The 17170-nt window shown below is 42.5% G+C and overlaps 2 protein-coding genes across 4 annotated transcripts in view; one reads left to right on the plus strand and one right to left on the minus strand.

Moving 5' to 3' along the window:
• The window catches only part of LOC146571021 (uncharacterized), a 51725-nt gene extending 49787 nt beyond the window's left edge, over positions 1-1938 (minus strand). For 2 of the 3 annotated variants that reach the window (XM_085279939.1, XM_085279937.1), the window contains exon 1: positions 1305-1938. The gene's annotated coding sequence lies outside the window, so the exon portion shown is untranslated. Of the gene's footprint in view, positions 1-1194 lie in introns of all 3 variants that reach the window. The other variant, XM_085279938.1, reaches the window with a different exon arrangement.
• A 7385-nt stretch (positions 1939-9323) lies between these two features.
• On the plus strand, positions 9324-15627 carry LOC146571023 (BCL2/adenovirus E1B 19 kDa protein-interacting protein 3). The gene is made up of 6 exons (XM_085279941.1): positions 9324-9524; positions 12451-12601; positions 12864-12945; positions 13061-13134; positions 13774-13920; positions 14857-15627. The coding sequence occupies exons 1-6, from the start codon at positions 9482-9484 to the stop codon at positions 14903-14905; spliced, it is 546 nt and encodes a 181-aa protein (XP_085136067.1). The 5' UTR covers positions 9324-9481; the 3' UTR covers positions 14906-15627.
• The last annotated feature ends 1543 nt before the right edge of the window (positions 15628-17170 follow it).

A 17170-nucleotide genomic window follows, 5' to 3' on the forward strand; every position in this document is an offset into this window, starting at 1 on the left:
TACCTATGAAGCCAGCATGCTGTCAGTCCAGTGGAAACACCTGGCCCGCAGATAGGCATATTCTCCAAGTGCATAAATGAAATTAAGAATAAAAGAAAAGGACACGTTAACTTCTCCTGGGCAAAGACAGAAAATGAAGTGACGCAGATAGATGACAGATTCTTTCTTTTAAAAGCAATGTGCTAAAAGAAAAAAAAAGTGCTAGACGGAAGAGCCGAGAGACAGCAATATCTGACCTCTTTAGAGATGAGAGATGAGATGAAAGGGAGCGATACAGTGGTGCAGCGCAGAAGGAGGGAGAGAACAAGGGGGAAAGAGTTGCGCGACAACAGTCGGGATTAACAGCACAGCGTTTCTTCACACAGGAAAAAGCGGGCGCACGAATCTGCACCTGCGCACATGCACGTGGAGGTGTGTGTGTGTGTGTGCGCACCCACGCGAAAGAGTACGTGTACGGCTGGGATTGTTTCATGCGCGCCAGTGACAAGATTGCTTCAGTGACAGATGCAAACACATATGCAAACTATGAGAAACAATTACTCTCACATGTGTGAGAAGATTACTGAAGCATGTTAATATGATTGAAATTGAAATGCTCATGTTGCCAGAGCAGCACACACACGCGTGTACGCGTGCATAAATAAACACACACACACACACACACACACACACAGATCCATACAAATGGAATTCCCCCATTCAGAGCCTCCTCCTTAAACTTTCTGTGCATAGCTACAAACACTCACACACTCACACATGCACACACACACACAATCCTGCTCATGACAAATGTGCAATGAAAGCACGCTGCTGGAACCTGCAACGCCACACCACCGACAAACCAATCTGAGCTTCTCACTCTGTAAGCTTCTCATAAAGCTGCCCAGTATCAGTAAATGACTCCCACACCTGCAGTAAAGCAAAAATCCAGAAATCACTAGATTTCTCACACACACTCACACTCACAAATCAGCAGGGGCACACCCCCACTGCTGGAATATGTGCACACACACACACACACGCCTGCCGAGTATGTAAACAAAATGTATGCAGGCACGTGTGTGCACGCATGCGAGGACCATTCAGCGGGCTGATGGGAGCCAAAACAAAACAATAAGTCAAATATGTCCTCGCTGCCAACGTCCACTGCACGCAATCAACACAGACACTTGTACGCTGCTTTTTAAATCTCACCTCTTCTCTGATTTGCCTAACTCTCCATCTCTATGGTGATGCTGCAAGAAGGCTGCTGATGAGATTGCTGTACTATCTTCCATCAGGACACAGAACTGAGTCACACATACCTCATCTCTCTCTCTCTCTTCCTGTTTTCCTTCTGTGTTGTCTTCCCACAAGTGCTCGCTCCCTCTTCCCAAGCTATTCCTTCACGTCGCTTCCTCCCATTCTTCCATCCCTCTGGCATTCATGTTTGCTTTTTTTTTTTTTTAATTCCCACCTCTCTGTCACTGCTGCTCAGTGAGCTTCGCACCGTTCCCCTTCCTCTGTGCAGAGTCCATCTGCTCCTCTCTTGTCTCCCTTTCCTCTCCAGCTCACCTCTTTCTCTCTCTCTCTCTCTCTCTCTCTCTCTCTCTCCTCCTCCTCCTCTCTGGTTGTGTCTTCCTCTATTTCACCCTCCTCTTTTCTCGTAGATTCATGCCTTTCACGTGGGAACCCTTTTATCCATCCCTCACAGCTTTCAGCTCCGCTGTGCCTACCTAGTTGTCTGAGCGTTTGTTCTGTGTGTGGAAGTGAAAGGACAGGAGGGGGAGTAAGAAGGCAAGAGTGAGCAAACAGGCAGTTATCGTCTCAGATGCTCCTCTCAGTTCTCCCCGTCCTGCTCCTTTTTTGCTCTCTCGCCTTTTCTCTCTGCATCTCTTCATCATGACCTCCTCTCCATGTCGCCATGCAAGCCCCCTGTCTCCTTGTAAGCAAAAGGAGGGAGGGGAGCGAAGAGAGGCTGGGGGAGAAGGAGTGTGGGATGGAGAGTAGGAGGTAGGGGGAGGTGGAGCTAGTGAGTCGGTCTAATTAAAAAGCAGAGTATGTACGGCTGCAGAGAGCGAAGAGAGGAGACAGTGAGAGGAGGAGAGGGGAGGAGAGAGGGAAGGAAAGTGATCTAGGGGGCGGATCTAAGGGACATGGAGGAAAGAAGCAAAAGAAGCAGTCAGTGGGGGGTAGAAATGAAGAGCATGGGGTTGTTTAAGGGGGCGGTGGTACGTAGAGGCTAGTAGTGCGAGGTGGAGGAAAGGAACGATCTGACAGGACACCAAGGTCAGCTGGAGAGGAACGCAGAAAGGTCATTCATGGAGAGGGGGAGGAAGGAGGGGGAGAGAAGCAGGGAGAAGGCGATAGAAACAGACAGGTAGAATTATTCTACAGATATCTCCCATATGAGCGGGGGCAGCAGAGCAGGGGGGAACCGTGACCAGCAGGATAATAGAGACACATGGACAATGGCCCTCAAAGGCAGAGGAAGCTCCGTAGTCAATGAAGGTTAAACTGCTCCCATGGTTTCAGGCCTCTGGATTAACATGCATAAGTGCCGTGCATGCAAATTAAAAAGGAAAAAACACCGACCTGTATTACATCAATCGCAGATTTTTTCTTTTCACCTCATTTTCTTTCCTGCCTAAAGTTCCAAGCTCACTTTTTGTTTTTCGGTGGGGTGCTGACCAACTGATGTACATCGAAACTATCATCGCTATACTGGCTGTTATTACCTGAGGCTAGGCAGCAGAAACCACTGTACTCTGCAGAGATAGAGAGATAAAGTCTACACCTAAATGCCTTCAGGGCTGAGACACCTCATCCCATTTTATCAGCTCTGATCACTTATCTTGTCCCATCTCCTCCGTCTCGATCAGACTTACATTAACATCCCAGCAAATCTTGTTGGGGGTTTTTTTTCCTAATGTCTAAGATGTTCTGTTTTTTGTTTTTCTAGAACTGTATGGATTTAAAGTGCAATCACATGCATAAAGTGCATAATGACTCCCAGTGATTTTAGAGCAAGTGGAGCTGAATGGAGAGGCACTCCCCTGCAACATACATACAGAACAGGATATAATATACTATAATGCATGGGTACATGTGAATACTAAGGCTTGCAGCTACATGCACTACTACAGATACTGCATTTAACTTCCTGGCAGACAGACTCATATATAAAAAATATATATTTTTGCTTTCCCTGGAAATTGCCACTCAACATCTGCATCCCAGTACTTAAGCAGAGTGACACAGTGTTTGAAAGGATCACCCAGGGTCGCACGCTGGATTGAGAGCTTCAATTTGCACGACCGAAGCCACTTTGACGCCTTCGAGAGTTAAAAGAGCTCGTAATGTTAGAATCAATGTCTGCGGCTGTCAGCGTGGTGGAACGGCAGATGGAGCAGCGGAGGATGATGACAGGAGGACAGACTCAGTGAGGCATCTAAACAGACAGAGCAGGCTGCTGATTAAAGCGAGGACCTTGAGTTTACGGACAACAAAGAGCTTCTGCTGGCGGAGCTTCAGGTGGTGTTTAGCGTACTGTCCATTAAATTTTGATGACGTTTGAGGCTCTCTACAGTCTCATGCGCTTCACTGTGGATTATGAGTTGCGTGAGGGTCAAGCCATTTTTAGGAGATCTTAAAAGCAGCTCTTTATAGCTTCAGAGACTTTCAGATATGGAGGCCGTGCGCACACTGCTTTATGAAGAGCCACATTTTTTTGGTGCTAGTCCACAACTTCAAATTCCACTGTGGTGATCCTTTGACTTTTTCCATCTAGTGCTAATATGAAGCAGAATTTCACTTTATTCAAATACTTTGGTTTGTGACCAAGCACAGCCACACAAAGCTACAAGTTTATATTCTGCACAGAGCTGTCATTTTAAACCCTTTGCTTGGCTTTCTCTGGCTTTGTGCTGCCCACGGTTACCATGCACTTGGGTGAGACGGGGGATTGTAATTATTATTTAAACTAATCCAACGGTGGCCTGCTTGCACTCAGTCAGATCTTGTTTTCAGAGAGCACCTACAGAGCCACCAAAGGAACACCACTAGTTTCCCATGGCACTCATTAATCAGCCTTTGTGTGTCTGCAGACAAAAAAAAAAAAGACTTTTAAGCAGATCCTATAATGTACACTCAGATCAAGTCATCAATCACAGCCTAATACAAGGTTTGAGGCAAGGGGGCATGTCTAATGGTGATATCTAACTGTAGCCATTACCTGAAAAGCTTTTATTATTTTTGCTATCTTCTTTTCAAACATGATGGATGAACGAGGTGGCGAGTCATTTGCCGGACCTGAGTACAGCTGGCATCTCCCTCTTTGATCTGAGCCATGCCCAGGACAGTGTCAGATATCTTTAGTTGCTTTGATGGATGAGGAGAACTTTTCCCGCTTTGTTTCTGGGCTGAATAATGACTTTCCGTGTCTGTCCCCTCGTCTCGAAACAAGGCTGGAGGTCAGAAGGGAAAATGCTGCTTGGCAACATAATAGATGGGTGAGAAGATGGACTGTGAAAATCGAGAGGTTTCTGGCTACTGCTGTTGCCCTAACAAAACATTGCATCATCCCTAATGCCGGGGCCTCACGTCCACCCTCAAATAATAAGTCTTGGAAAGTGATTTACAAAACAGTTTAGAGGCTCTAAACCAGTTTTACTTGGATCAATGAAATGCCGCGCAGCATGTGGCGGCTCTAGCTTTAATAGAGGTAAATAAAATTGCCTCGGGACGTGGTGCTTTTTAAGGCCTCTTTCCACCAGGTGGGGATGTTGTTCATAAAGTGTTGGGCAGTGTTGCGTCACAATACACTTTTCCAAATGATTCAGGAAAAGAAAAGCAAATCTATTTCACCAAAATGCTCTTTTAACTCATTGGACACTCAAGGGCTTTATGTTTGCTAAATTAGAAACTACTAGCAACTATCAGAATAAACGTGATGATCATGGTTATTTTTTCCTTTTCTTGCACGACTGTGCGCATCCTCCTGTGATGAATGAAATCCAGCAGAGCCTCTGTACCGCCAAGCGTCTTAAAGAAATGTCGCAGAAACAGATGAATCACTGGCCATGGGGTTTATTTGATGCAGAGCAGAAAACAGTAAAATCTGACACACGTTCCTGATTTAATTCATTCAAACTTTTTCCCCCTTTCCCTCTTTCCCTTATGTTCCAGGTACATGTAGCTGATAAAGTGATGATGCAGCAACCATGAACGCCCTGATCTGCTTTGGTCCGTTTCATTTGATGTTTTTAAGGTGCACATCAAAGACGACTCTCCAGGATGTTCAGCTTGCCAAAGATTAAAAAGGGAGGACGTTAGAAGTGTTTTTTAGAGTTGAGCAATGACCTTATCTTAGAGACCTATGAAGCTGTGATTTTATCATAGAAAAAAAAATGCAATAATTATAACAGATGTGCCAGTATTTGAAAATATTTTAGTTTGGTTATAGATAATATCAAACAGCAGACATTTTGCATGAGCCTCCTTAGGCTGAAATGTGAAAGCTGTAACACAAATCAAAGATACATATTTTAAAAGTGTGTGCGTGTGCCATTACTTTCATGTACTCTATCATTAGTTAGAAACAAAGGCAGATCTTATTGTTTCCCTGCATTCTCTCTGTTGCCTTTAGCCTGCAGTATTATTTTGGGCTTGTGGAAATAACAGGTGGGCACTTTATGGGGTTGCTGTTGTTGTAGCTTGGAGATTATAAAAGTGGACTAGTTGTCTGAAAGATGCTGGTTTGATGGCAGATGCTGTCATGTCTTCCTCCTCGTGTTTTTCGCACACAATCCCTGACAAAAAAAATAAGCATAATCCATAAAACCTTAGTCCACAGACTTGCATCGTTCCAGACTCAAACCAAAACAGGTTTGTGTGTCATTTTTCACAAGCAGTGGGGGCATATTTAGACTGTTTGCACAGTCTGAGTTCATTCAGTGCAGTGGAGGGGACTGCCTGCTTCAGAGTAGTCTGATTAAATAGCCAAGATACACTTTTGGGTTGTAAAGACTATGTAGCTATGACGGCTCTGGGATTTAGAGGAGACAAAGAGTCATTTAATGCTTTATTGTATACTACAGCCCTGTAAAAAGTAAGTACACCACATGATTCAGTAGCTGTAGACAAACCTTTAGGTTCTGTTCTTTTTCAGACATTCTTTGACTCTTGAATACTTTGTAGAGAAACAATCCCCAATCATCATTTCTCCACCACTGTGCTTGACATGTATTATGACGTGTTTGTGCTAAAATGCTTTGTCTGCTTTGGTACTGTGCATTATGGCTAAACATCTCCAGTTTGGTCTCATCTGTCCAAAGGACATTTTTCCAGAAGTCTTGTGGTTTGTTCAGCTGCAGCTTTTCAAATCTGAGCTGTGCCACCATGTTTTTTTTTTTTTAAAGAGGCTTTCTCCTGATAACCCCTCCAAACAAGCCGTACTTGTTCAGTCTTCTTCTAACTGGGGCCTGTAGAGTTTGAGATGTAGCTCTTGGGTTTTTTGAGGAGTCTCTGAGCATTTCAGTCTGACCTTGGGATGAATTTGCTGCGATGTTCACTCCGGGGAAGACTGTGGCATTTTGTCAACACACACCTGAACACTACAGAGTGGCCAAAGCGTCTGTTTTGATAGAGGTCCTCACACATGATGATGATCAATTAAGCAACTGCATTTGATTTGCAGCACGCTCTTAATTCCTCTGGTAGCAGTAAAAATGTATGTAGTTTTTATTCGTAATGCGCAGAATCGCATGATTACATATGGTAATTTAACACTGTTTAGGTCTTTTGGTTGAATTATTTTAAGTTGCTAAAGATCTAAAGTATCTGTAGTAACCACAGAGGTAAACTGATCAGAAGCTGACTTTATTGGCACACACTGGGCAAATTAGAGTATAGAAAACTACAATGAAGAGTCAGAGGAGCAAATAACTACAACTCAGACACCATCACATCTATCACACATTTCAAAGCCCTGAGGTCTTCTCTACCACTAACTGTGGGTGCAAGAAAAGAACAAATGGATAAAACATATCAATAGCCTGGATTATTTTAATAGAAAGGAAGAAATGATGAAAAAAATAAAAGAGAATAAATAAGAAGGATAGTGTCCCCTTAAAATGAAATAACCTATAACCCATTGTAAACTCAAAGAGCTCTGTGAAAATTAAGAATGTCCACTCACTCTTCATGCTGTTTGTCATTCACATCTGCCAAACAGCAAGAAAGCTCCTGGTTCAAACCCTGGCTGGGGCCTTTGTACAGTTTCTACACGCAGTAATTGTTGATTCTAAATGGAGTGTGGATGCAATGTAAATAAAGTGCTTACAGCGTAAAGAAGAAAGCATTGTGACCTGTAGTCTAAACCACTTGGTCAGTAAGAATATAAAAGCACTATATAAATTCCAGTCATTTCCTACAATGCAGTACGCTCTCATTAAAAATCTGCATTATTATAATGGCTGAGTAAGCGGATTTTTTTAAACCAACAGCAGCACTTAATGCAAAATACTAAAAGATTTACAAAATGCCTACAAATGATGCATATCTGTACGCGTGGGAAGGAAGAAAGGAAATGCCTTTGCATGTCTGTGCCAATTGGCCCATTGTCCTATAATCCATCCATGAATCAAACAAATAAACTGCTCTCGTGCAGAATTAAGGTGATATAAATATAAATCTCCAGAGGAATGTAAGAGCCTGTTCCCAGAACCAAGAAAAGTATACTTAATCATCTTTTACAAAGTAAAACAATAATTAAAAGTATTTGCTTTGAGAGAGTCTCAAAGCATGACACGCTGACATGAAGAACAGGCCTACAATTCAGCTTACTGAAATGAGGTGCTGTGCAAAAGTTTAGACCTTTATCCATCACAATAGCTAAAGTGTCCCATAAATGAGTGCAAATATACAGACAGAGGCTGAATTTAAGCCACAAGAAGAGCAAGGAGTTTTGCAACAGATGGAATCACCCCCCGGAGTCCGTTTTGGGCATCGTGAAGTCACTGTGGGCTTACATGAAGAGGCAGAAGTAATCCACAGAAAAACCGTGGCATCCAAGATGCTGTCAAGTACTATCTAACTCTAAATACACTGCTAATGGAGACACTACTAGTTAACTTTGTCTAATAATAAAAAAATGAAAAATGTAATTGGAACAAATATACATAAAGAAAACATGAAGGGGGCTAACACTTTTTCACTGTATTTCTGTATCTAAGTGTTGATAAAAATCTACTACAAAGTACTTTTAGAAAATGTAATGCATTACTTTCAGTATTTAGTCCCTCTAGAAAGTCATTTGCTCCATTAATCTTTAAAATTTACAACAAAGCCAACATGGGTAGAATTTCCACCTGTAACGATACTAGACTGTTGACCTCTGCCCATTTACAATCAAGTGTTGGCTGGTTGATTGGCATCGCCATCAGTTTAAGTATTTATTCAAGCACTTTGATTCCAGAGGTCAATCACTACTTGCTTTGTGTTAACATAACAGACTGCGGTCTTGGGCTTTCAGCTCATTGTGGCCCATTGAGTTGATACAATGTTGCATCCACGTCCATCTGTCCACAGTTTACAAGACCTGCTACTCCTACAGTATCGATCAGAGTTTAGTGACTCTTGCACACAGTGATCACCCAGTGGCTCTTTACTATTACCCACACTGTGCTCAAGGCCAATATCATATTTGTTGTTTTACAGTCATTAACACATAAAATGTTTTACTTTTGTTCATTCTCCCTGTAAATAATTGCTAGTGCTGTACGATATTGCAAATGTTGGTATTGATCAGATACCAATAAATACACAACAATAGCCATGCCAATGCTAACAATAGTTCAACATATGCAGAGCAGAGTAATGGGGCACAACTTATATATTAGGATTGTGGGTCAACTTCTGTTGTTTAAATACTTGTGTTGGCAATACATAAAATAGATGTACACAAAAGTTTCAGACATTTTCTTTACAGCGCATGTTTGAGGTATATTTTTTCATTTCCAAAAAAAAAAGAATTAATTTAATCCAATTCAGTGGGTTACATACTGAACCTAGAGGATAGAAACAAAGTATCAATCTTATCTTGTAGTATCGATCCAGTACCCACACCAGCGTCGGTATAGATACTAATTACCTAGTAACTGTTCTTAACAGATCATTAATGGTGTGAATGGTGGGTGCAATTTGAATAGGTGCTCAGGACTATCTATCCATCTATGTGTGATGTTAAGCTGCACAGTCTGTTTGTTTACCTCTTCCTTCTTGACACGTGGGAAAGCGGAGAGGGAGGGGGTGCGCGCGGGGAAGGGAGGGCACGGGGAGCGGATTAGCGCTGCGTCGGTGTCATTTTTAGACTACACAACAACGCAGAGTGACTGAGGGTAACGTGTACAGGGTAGAGACCGGTTTTGCACCTGCTTGTCCTCCTGGGTCAGTGTCAGCATCTCTCCGAGCTCTTTCTCCAGCCTCTCCCCAGCGTTCAAACATGTCTCTGTCCGGCTCGCAGACGCCAGAGGACGGACTCTACGGTGAGTGATGGTGGCACATGGACCAGGCCGTTGTTTCTTTGTTACGTCATCACTGTTAACTATTTGCCTTTTAATAGCGTGTCTGTAGCCGATTGTTGCATACCTTAAACAGGCTGTAAATTAATTTTGCGTGCGCACGGGTCGATTTATACTCCAATTTCACGATGCAAATGTCAACAGTGTGTGGGCAAAACATTTCAGGCAATGAGAACATTCATTCCCTCAGTGTGTTTGAATGAAGAGCTAGCCAGCCGTGGCTGCTTATCAATGGAGACAAGATACTAACAGCCTGTCAGACTCTGAGAGCAGGTGTGAGAAGAGGCCACAGACGGAAACAAGGCACAGGCAGTTTTATAGTTGTCATTGTCGTTGCTACTGTCATTGTGTAAATGGATTCCCTGACTCACCTGTTTGTATCTCTGTAAGCCAATTAAGCTGCGGAGATTTTCTGATACTTATAGCTCCACTTAGCTGGCTGCACATTGCTTGGAACAGAGGATGCTGGGTAAAACATGTGGATCACTGTGAGCTGTATCATTGGGAGCTGTACAGTGGAAATCACTGATGTGCAGGTTGTTTACTAAATAAATAAATAAATAATAAAAGATCAGTTTGACAAATATTTGATTTCAGCCCAAAACTGAAAACCCATCGCTGATATGTCATCTGATAGTTTCTTGCTAAACAAGAAACTATCAGATGGTAATTTCAAAATCCAATAATCCAATATATCCACCAGCATTTTTTTACTTTCACACACACAAAACATAAACAGATTTCCCTCACATTTGTTGCTAACAGGGAAGGTAGAGTGGGTTGTCTACCAATTGGAAGCTTGGTGGTTCGATCCCTGACTACTTGAGTCCGCATGCTGATGAGTTGTCCACAATGAATCCATTGGACTGTGAGTGTGTGTCAATTTTAAACAAGGTGCATAGATATGTAAAAGTGCTTGTATGAATGTGTGTGTGATTGGTTGTAGTAAAAAAGCATTTTGAGTACTCGATTGGGGTAGAAAAGTGTTATATAAGTACCAGTCCGTGTCTTCACATTTCGTTAATAGTTAGCTAGCTAGGTATTGATCTTCTTTTTCCCACTTTATTTCAGGGTCTCCATGCCCGTTTCTATCACAGCCTTTTTAAATGTAAAAAGAATCACAATTATTTTCTGTATCAATACATTAAAAATATAAATGCAACCATATTTTCATATTTTATTTATCTTTTTTTTATTTTTACATCCACATGAATAGGACACAGCTGCTTTAAAGGTAACTTTATATTCAATTCTAGAAAGACAAACAAAATCTGAATCTCCCGTGCTGTCCAAAAATAATCTGATTGCCCTGCAGCCATTCTTTCAAACTGCACCTCACACCCTAATTTTTGTTTCTTTTTCTTGGCCCTAAAATGGAAACAGTCATTCTCATCCTAGCAGAGCACAAATTAATCTGTTGTGCTGCAGTTCATTGAGTCTTTTCACATCCTGGCTCCACATTACATAAAGCTGATTTGGCAGCGGCACAGATGAATGTGTACAGGACTGCGCCATAGAAACTGATTTAGTGCTGCAGAGTGGCATCACATAGATAAGGCAGCCAACAAGGCAGCTGTTACGTCACAACTCCCCTCTGTAGGAAAATAACTAGGGCAATGGCACAGTTTCCTCTGCCCTCCCTTCCCCCCATCCCTTGCTTCCACCCCCTTCAGCACTGTGCCCGCTCATGCATCCACCGCCTCTTGTTATAAAGCGTCATAAACCAGGTAAAGTGACAGTCAGAGAGGTCAGATGAGGAAGGATACTTTGGTAGGTAAATGAGGGGAGCTGTTTCGTAAGTGCTGCCTCTGTCCGAGAGATGTGGGGCAGCATGACAAGGGAGAAACAGCTAGAGGAAGGGAGAGGGTGAATGGCTAATCTCTCACAGAAATAAGTTCTTGCGTAAGCAAGCATGCTGTCAGGCTGAGTTAGCCCTGCCCCACTGTTTAGCTGTGGGAGCGCACACACCATACAACATGCGAGCATGCATATGTGTATATGCGTGCATGTGTAAATCCCTTTCTGCTCCTGTGCCCGATCACCAAACCCCGCCCCCGTGTCCATTCATTCATATGCAGTTTATCTTTTCAGCACTCATTGATGGGAAGAAGCAGGCACACTCTGCCTTGCTCTCACTGTTTATATATGATAATATGTGTGTTTTTTGGACGCGGCTCAGCGTGTCTCCATCCAGCCACGAGCTCTGTGATTCTGAGGTCATTGCGTGGCATGTCAGGACAGCCGCAGGGCAGCTTCTAAATCTCCACATGCCAGTGGACAACAACACACACCTGTCCATTCACTGCCCACTCGGCGCTAAAGAGATTAGAGTTCTAGGAAGGACCTAAAAACGTGCATCAGTAATGCAGTGTGAAATTTGCTCTGACAATGTTTCGGAACCGGGTTAGGATCAGTTACTTGGCAGTAAAAATAATCTGAATATGTCATTATGACAATAAAGCTGAAGTAATCTGCATAACATAGTTGGGTAATCAAATGACTTAAGTCACGTTAATGGCAAGTATAAATAAAAGAATCAGGAGAAAGTGTGGGCTAACTGCATCATTGCATAGAACATTAAAAATGAGTTTTTCACATGTAAAACTATGCACAACACGGTTACTTTGGACCTTTCTGGGATCACACAGACTTCAAAATGAAATATGTACAGTTGTAATTATAGTAAGATTATAAACAAGACAACAAAATGCCCATAAATGTTAAAAGCTCCATAAAATGGCTTCTGTTTGTTTACTTTCCACATCATGACTCCTTCTTGGCTTATTAGAAATCTAATATAGGTGTACTGAGAAGCATTGTTTTTTTTCCCCTTCTTACCGACACCTAAGCGTCAGCACAAACTCAGCTTGCCCTCCTTTTTTCTTGTCAGGCTCCTGGGTCGAGCTGGAGGAGCTGATTGCAGCCGTGAGCCGCAGAGAGAGCCTGACAGGGCCGCAGGACAGCGTTTCCACCGCCCTGCAGGGGGAGCTGGAGAGGATCCTCCTGGAGGCACAGCTGGAGTGTGAGCGGAGTAGAGACAGGTAATGATGCAGTTTGTTGGCACGAACTTGTTTTGTTTGGGGAGTTTGGGGCGGGCGAGCTGCACAGTGAGGTGTAGAAGTGATTTGCACAGTAATGAGGTTTGTTTTGTGCTCAGAGGAACTTTGCTTGTTTTCCACGGCGTGTTTACTTTTTCTGTTCTTGTTTGTTGGGCTGTAAAATTATCACGCTGCAGCTTGATTGTTTCTCCAGACCGCACCCACCTCGTACAAGTTCACTTGTTTGTTTGTTTTTAATCCACAGTCCTCCACAGGCCACGACTCCACAGTCCACCGGCTCACCAAGACCCACCAGTGAGCACGACAGTGACTGTGTCACTATACAGGTGCTGGTTTTCATTTGAACACAGAGACATGGTTAATATTTATCAGATAAAGACATCAAAAAAATATATAATTTTTTCAAATTATTCAACATCATCTGATTCTTGTTGCGTTCAGGAGGATGGTGAGCGACGGGTGGACACTGACTGGGTGTGGGATTGGTCCAGTAGACCTGAAAACATGCCACCGAAGTAAGCCTAGCTCCTTTGAATGTTACTGTTATTTATTCCTGCTGTGATGATTTACTCCTTCAGGCAAGTAGCTTAGTTTGGCTTAAAGACTGACAGCAGGTGACTCGAGGCCCGCGCCTCCAGAGGTACATAATTAAAAGATTCTTTCTAGTTTAAAAAAATAATACATTTTAGAAAAAATGAATTGTAACACGAACCAGCCAAGATTCATGACGTCACCCTGGCAGTATGCCCTCTAAATATACATACAAGTATAAGTAAACAAAAATAAGCTTTTTGTTTGTTTGTTTTGGTTTGTTTGTGTGTTTATAAAAAGCCTGTTTTACTCACAAAACATTCAATAGCACATTGTTTTTGTCTTTTTTTGTTTTTTTTAATTTAGTTGGATTATACCTTTGAAGCCCATGAATCGCTTTCATTTTTATTTATGCTGCCGCACTTGACATTTAATCTCCTGCAATAAAATAAGCCTGTTTGACAGGTAGCAGTTCTCAGGCTCTCGGTTTCTTTCTTGTATTCTTAGGCTTCTCTCTTGTGCTCTCATTATCTCTGTTTATTTTTATTTTTTTCCCCCCCGCCTTTCAATCTCCGTGCTTCCGCATCTCTTATCTCCGACGCCTCTCTCTTCCTTCTCTGCAGAGAGTTTGTGTTTCAGCACCCAAAGCAGCAGAGCTCCCTCAGTGTCAGAAAGACAGAGGTGATGAAGAGAGGCATCTTCTCCTCCGATGTTCTCCTCATTCTTGTTCCCTCGCTGCTGGCTTCACACCTTCTCACGCTTGGAGTCGGGTGAGATTCATTCACATAAACTTGACATTCTTGGTAATACTTGGGGAAAAAATAACTGGATGCTTTTCATCCTGGTAGAATTTGGAAAGTGTGCAAATTAAGAAAGCGATCAAAGAGTTGACCCCTGTGTGCCCTTCTAAGTGGTTTTAAAATGATGTTGCTGATGTGCAGCTGAAGCTATAGATGTAAGAAAAACAAGCTTGAGACAAGTTAACGGTAGGGAGGGTCTACCTTTTCACTGACAAGTTGCTACCTTATGATAATGCAGTGCCCTTAGTTTCTGAGTTATAGCCTTCACTTATTTGATACATCGGGTGTCAAAAAATCCATATACTACAGCCGGTTGGTTTGTGAGTTACTAGGAAAATTTAGTCACAAAGAAGATGCTGCACCAAAACCTTTCTGTGATTGCTTTGGTTGCTAGCAGATTACCATGGTCTCCTGTAGTTTGCATGGAAGATGCTGATTTGTCTGCACACACTGAAACAATGTGATGCAAACTGGAAACAAATAACTTTCAAAGAACCATTTTTCCCTTTTGCTGAAACCAAAATGTTTCAAAAGGCACATTTTTTTTGTATTTTAAAGGGTTTCTGTCCCTTTCTGTCACAGTTTTTGCAGTTCCACTGTTACTGATTGGTTAGTTAGCAAATGTTTGCAGATAAGTCGGCATCATACATGCAAAATAAAATATGTTAGCAACCAAAGCAATCACAGGGAGGTTTTCTCTTTGCAACCAAATTTACCTAGCAGTATTCTGCAACTTCCCCCAATCACTTTCCAACATGTTGGGGAATACATATTTTATCCTCATGATCAGCAGTTGCAAAGTGCTTGATTAACAGTCTCCCCGCCTGTGTGACTGGGGTCCAAGGGCTATAGCAAAGGATCAATCATTGATTCCTGTTTTTTTTTTTTGTTTTTTTTCCTTTTTAGGATCTACATAGGAAAGCGATTGGCTGCATCCACCACCAGTACGCTGTGACAGCAACTATACGCCAGTGCCCCTATTTGCTAACAGTGTGGCCAATAAGATCAAAGTCCACCCTCTGTAATGCACTCATTTGCCTCCTTTCTTTGTCATGGGGCTAAAATAGGACCTTGCCTGTCTGTACCTGTCTCTCTATCTATCCAGCAGTACTCTGTCTTTTCTGTCAGCCTCTTTGTTGTCTGTGCATTTCATAGGGCCCTGGGAGCAGATGGCTGCTGACCAGTGAGTCAGACTGAGGTCACTTTTACTCTCCCGCAAAGTAACACTGATCTCAACCAGCTAATCAGGAGTGTAATCCGAGGGGGGGTAGTTTTCCTGACACAAAAGAAGAGAGGGAAAGAGAATTCTACTCAGCTAGAATAATAAATCCCTTTGATGGGAGGAGATGAAAACTGTTTGTTGGGAACGGTGTGTTCCAACAAAATGAAAAGGATAATGTGCGATACCCATTCACCCAACCTCTGAAAAAGCAAAATGTCTGTCATTTGTCAGAAGCAATGATCCTCTGTAAGACTGAGCTGCTTAAAGCGGTTCTTAGCTCTTTCCTTTTTTCTTTTTTTGGTCGGCCTGATGGTGAATCTAATGTAGGGACTTCTAGTTGGCTGAGTGAATAGGAGAGGCTCTGGTTGTGCTTTTTGTCCCGTAAACCCATTAAATATTTGACCTCCGACAAAGGCAATCACGATCCCATTAAACTTCACTCCTCCAAACCTTAATGTGTCTCTCGGGTCTTTTATTCCTCTCCTCTGCTCTCACCCTGACAGCATGTATTGTACACATGCTCGTCTTTTCTAATACATGTGGGGAAAGTGAAGAATTTTTAGCCAGCAAAGCACAGAGATGTGCTGAAGTAAGCGTTGGCCACTGTATGTGTACGTTTCTATGCTTTGCTAGTCTGGAGATTACTTGCAGGCATGCAGAGACAACAGCAGCAGCAACAACAACAAAAAGACTTTTAAAACATACTGTGATGTTAACAACCTGCAAATGAACCGCAGCATCTGTTTAAAATTGATTCCTGTTTTCATATGAGGTAAATCACTGCTAATGACTTTGTTTGTTTGTCCTGATGAGCTCTTTGGTGTGTATGCCACCGGTGCTCCTTAAGCACATTGTTCCCCTGTGAGCACTCTTTCTCTTGTCTAACCGAAACCTTCCAGGAGCCTTATGACATCTGCCTTTGTCATTCTTACCTCACATAAGTCACCCTCTTCCCTATATTTTTTAACAAGTTGCTGCTTTGACTTGAATCTAGGATTTGACATTTTATTGCCTTCCCATATACTAAAAAGCTGTTTCCTCTTAACATGTTGTAAAAATAGCTGGCTTGGATTTTGAATGGTGGGGTGGGGCTGGGACTGAGAAGCCACCAGGGTTTTGCACGACATAAACGTGCCCCATTTGTTTTCTGTCCAGCCTGACCAAGCACAATTACTTTATCAGCCATTAGCAGAGCGTTTGATGTGAGGGGTCCTGCTGCGCTAATGAGCACAGCAAGCAACTTCTAGACACACCAAGCTGACGATGCATCAACAGGCCTGCTTTGGCAGAGCACAAGAGCACCTGGTTTCCATTCACAGACCCCAACACATAACACACCCAAGCAATCTATGGGTAGTTACTGGTGCATGTTTTGGCACCAGTTTTACTCAACAGCGCAAAAGGAAACGCTTAGTTCATGAACGAGGTGAATGCACGTGCTCCGGAAATGCCCATTCATCATCTTTGACATAAATGAATTTGTCACACAGCATAGTAATTCAAGTGTGTTGGAGCTTGTATAAATAGAAAAGCAAGTTGAAATTTTTGTTCTATCCGTCGTGGTAAATGAAATGAGCTGTACTTAATACATTAGCAGCAAGTAATAATATAACTATGAAAAGAGCTCATTTCACAACAGCAAATTATAATTCTGGGCTGAAATTATTCATGCAAAAAACCATTATAATAGAGCTTGCAAAGGCTCCCAGTGGTTGAAGGCTATTTCTTAGTGCCACGTGCATCGTGAATGTAACCAAATCACCGCTCAAGCAACAACAAAACAACAGCAGCAAAAGGTAAGTCAAATGTGCACCAAAACTGTTCAGTCTGTAGAGCTGATACTTTCCTTCATGACAACTGTAGAAGGATCGAATTGTTCCTATTACAGTTCTCTAAATTGTATTAAGGTCTAAATTTAGCATTATTAGGGGCGTGGTCACTATGCTGCCATAGCTGTGTCACTCTCTGAGGTCTAAGTGGTCACACAAACCCTAAAAG

The sequence above is a fragment of the Mchenga conophoros genome, linkage group LG7 (genome assembly GCF_057382185.1).
Source record: "Mchenga conophoros isolate Kocher_MC1m ecotype Shallow Benthic linkage group LG7, M_conophoros_male_GT1.1, whole genome shotgun sequence".
Lineage (NCBI taxonomy): Eukaryota > Metazoa > Chordata > Actinopteri > Cichliformes > Cichlidae > Mchenga > Mchenga conophoros.

Coding starts and splice junctions, on each gene's coding strand:
- LOC146571023 (XM_085279941.1), top strand. CDS start 9,482: ATGTCTCTGTCCGGCTCGCAGACGCCAGAGGACGGACTCTACG. Junction 12,602..12,863: donor TGTGAGCGGAGTAGAGACAG/GTAATGATGCAG, acceptor TTTAATCCACAG/TCCTCCACAGGCCACGACTC. Junction 12,946..13,060: donor GTGACTGTGTCACTATACAG/GTGCTGGTTTTC, acceptor TGTTGCGTTCAG/GAGGATGGTGAGCGACGGGT.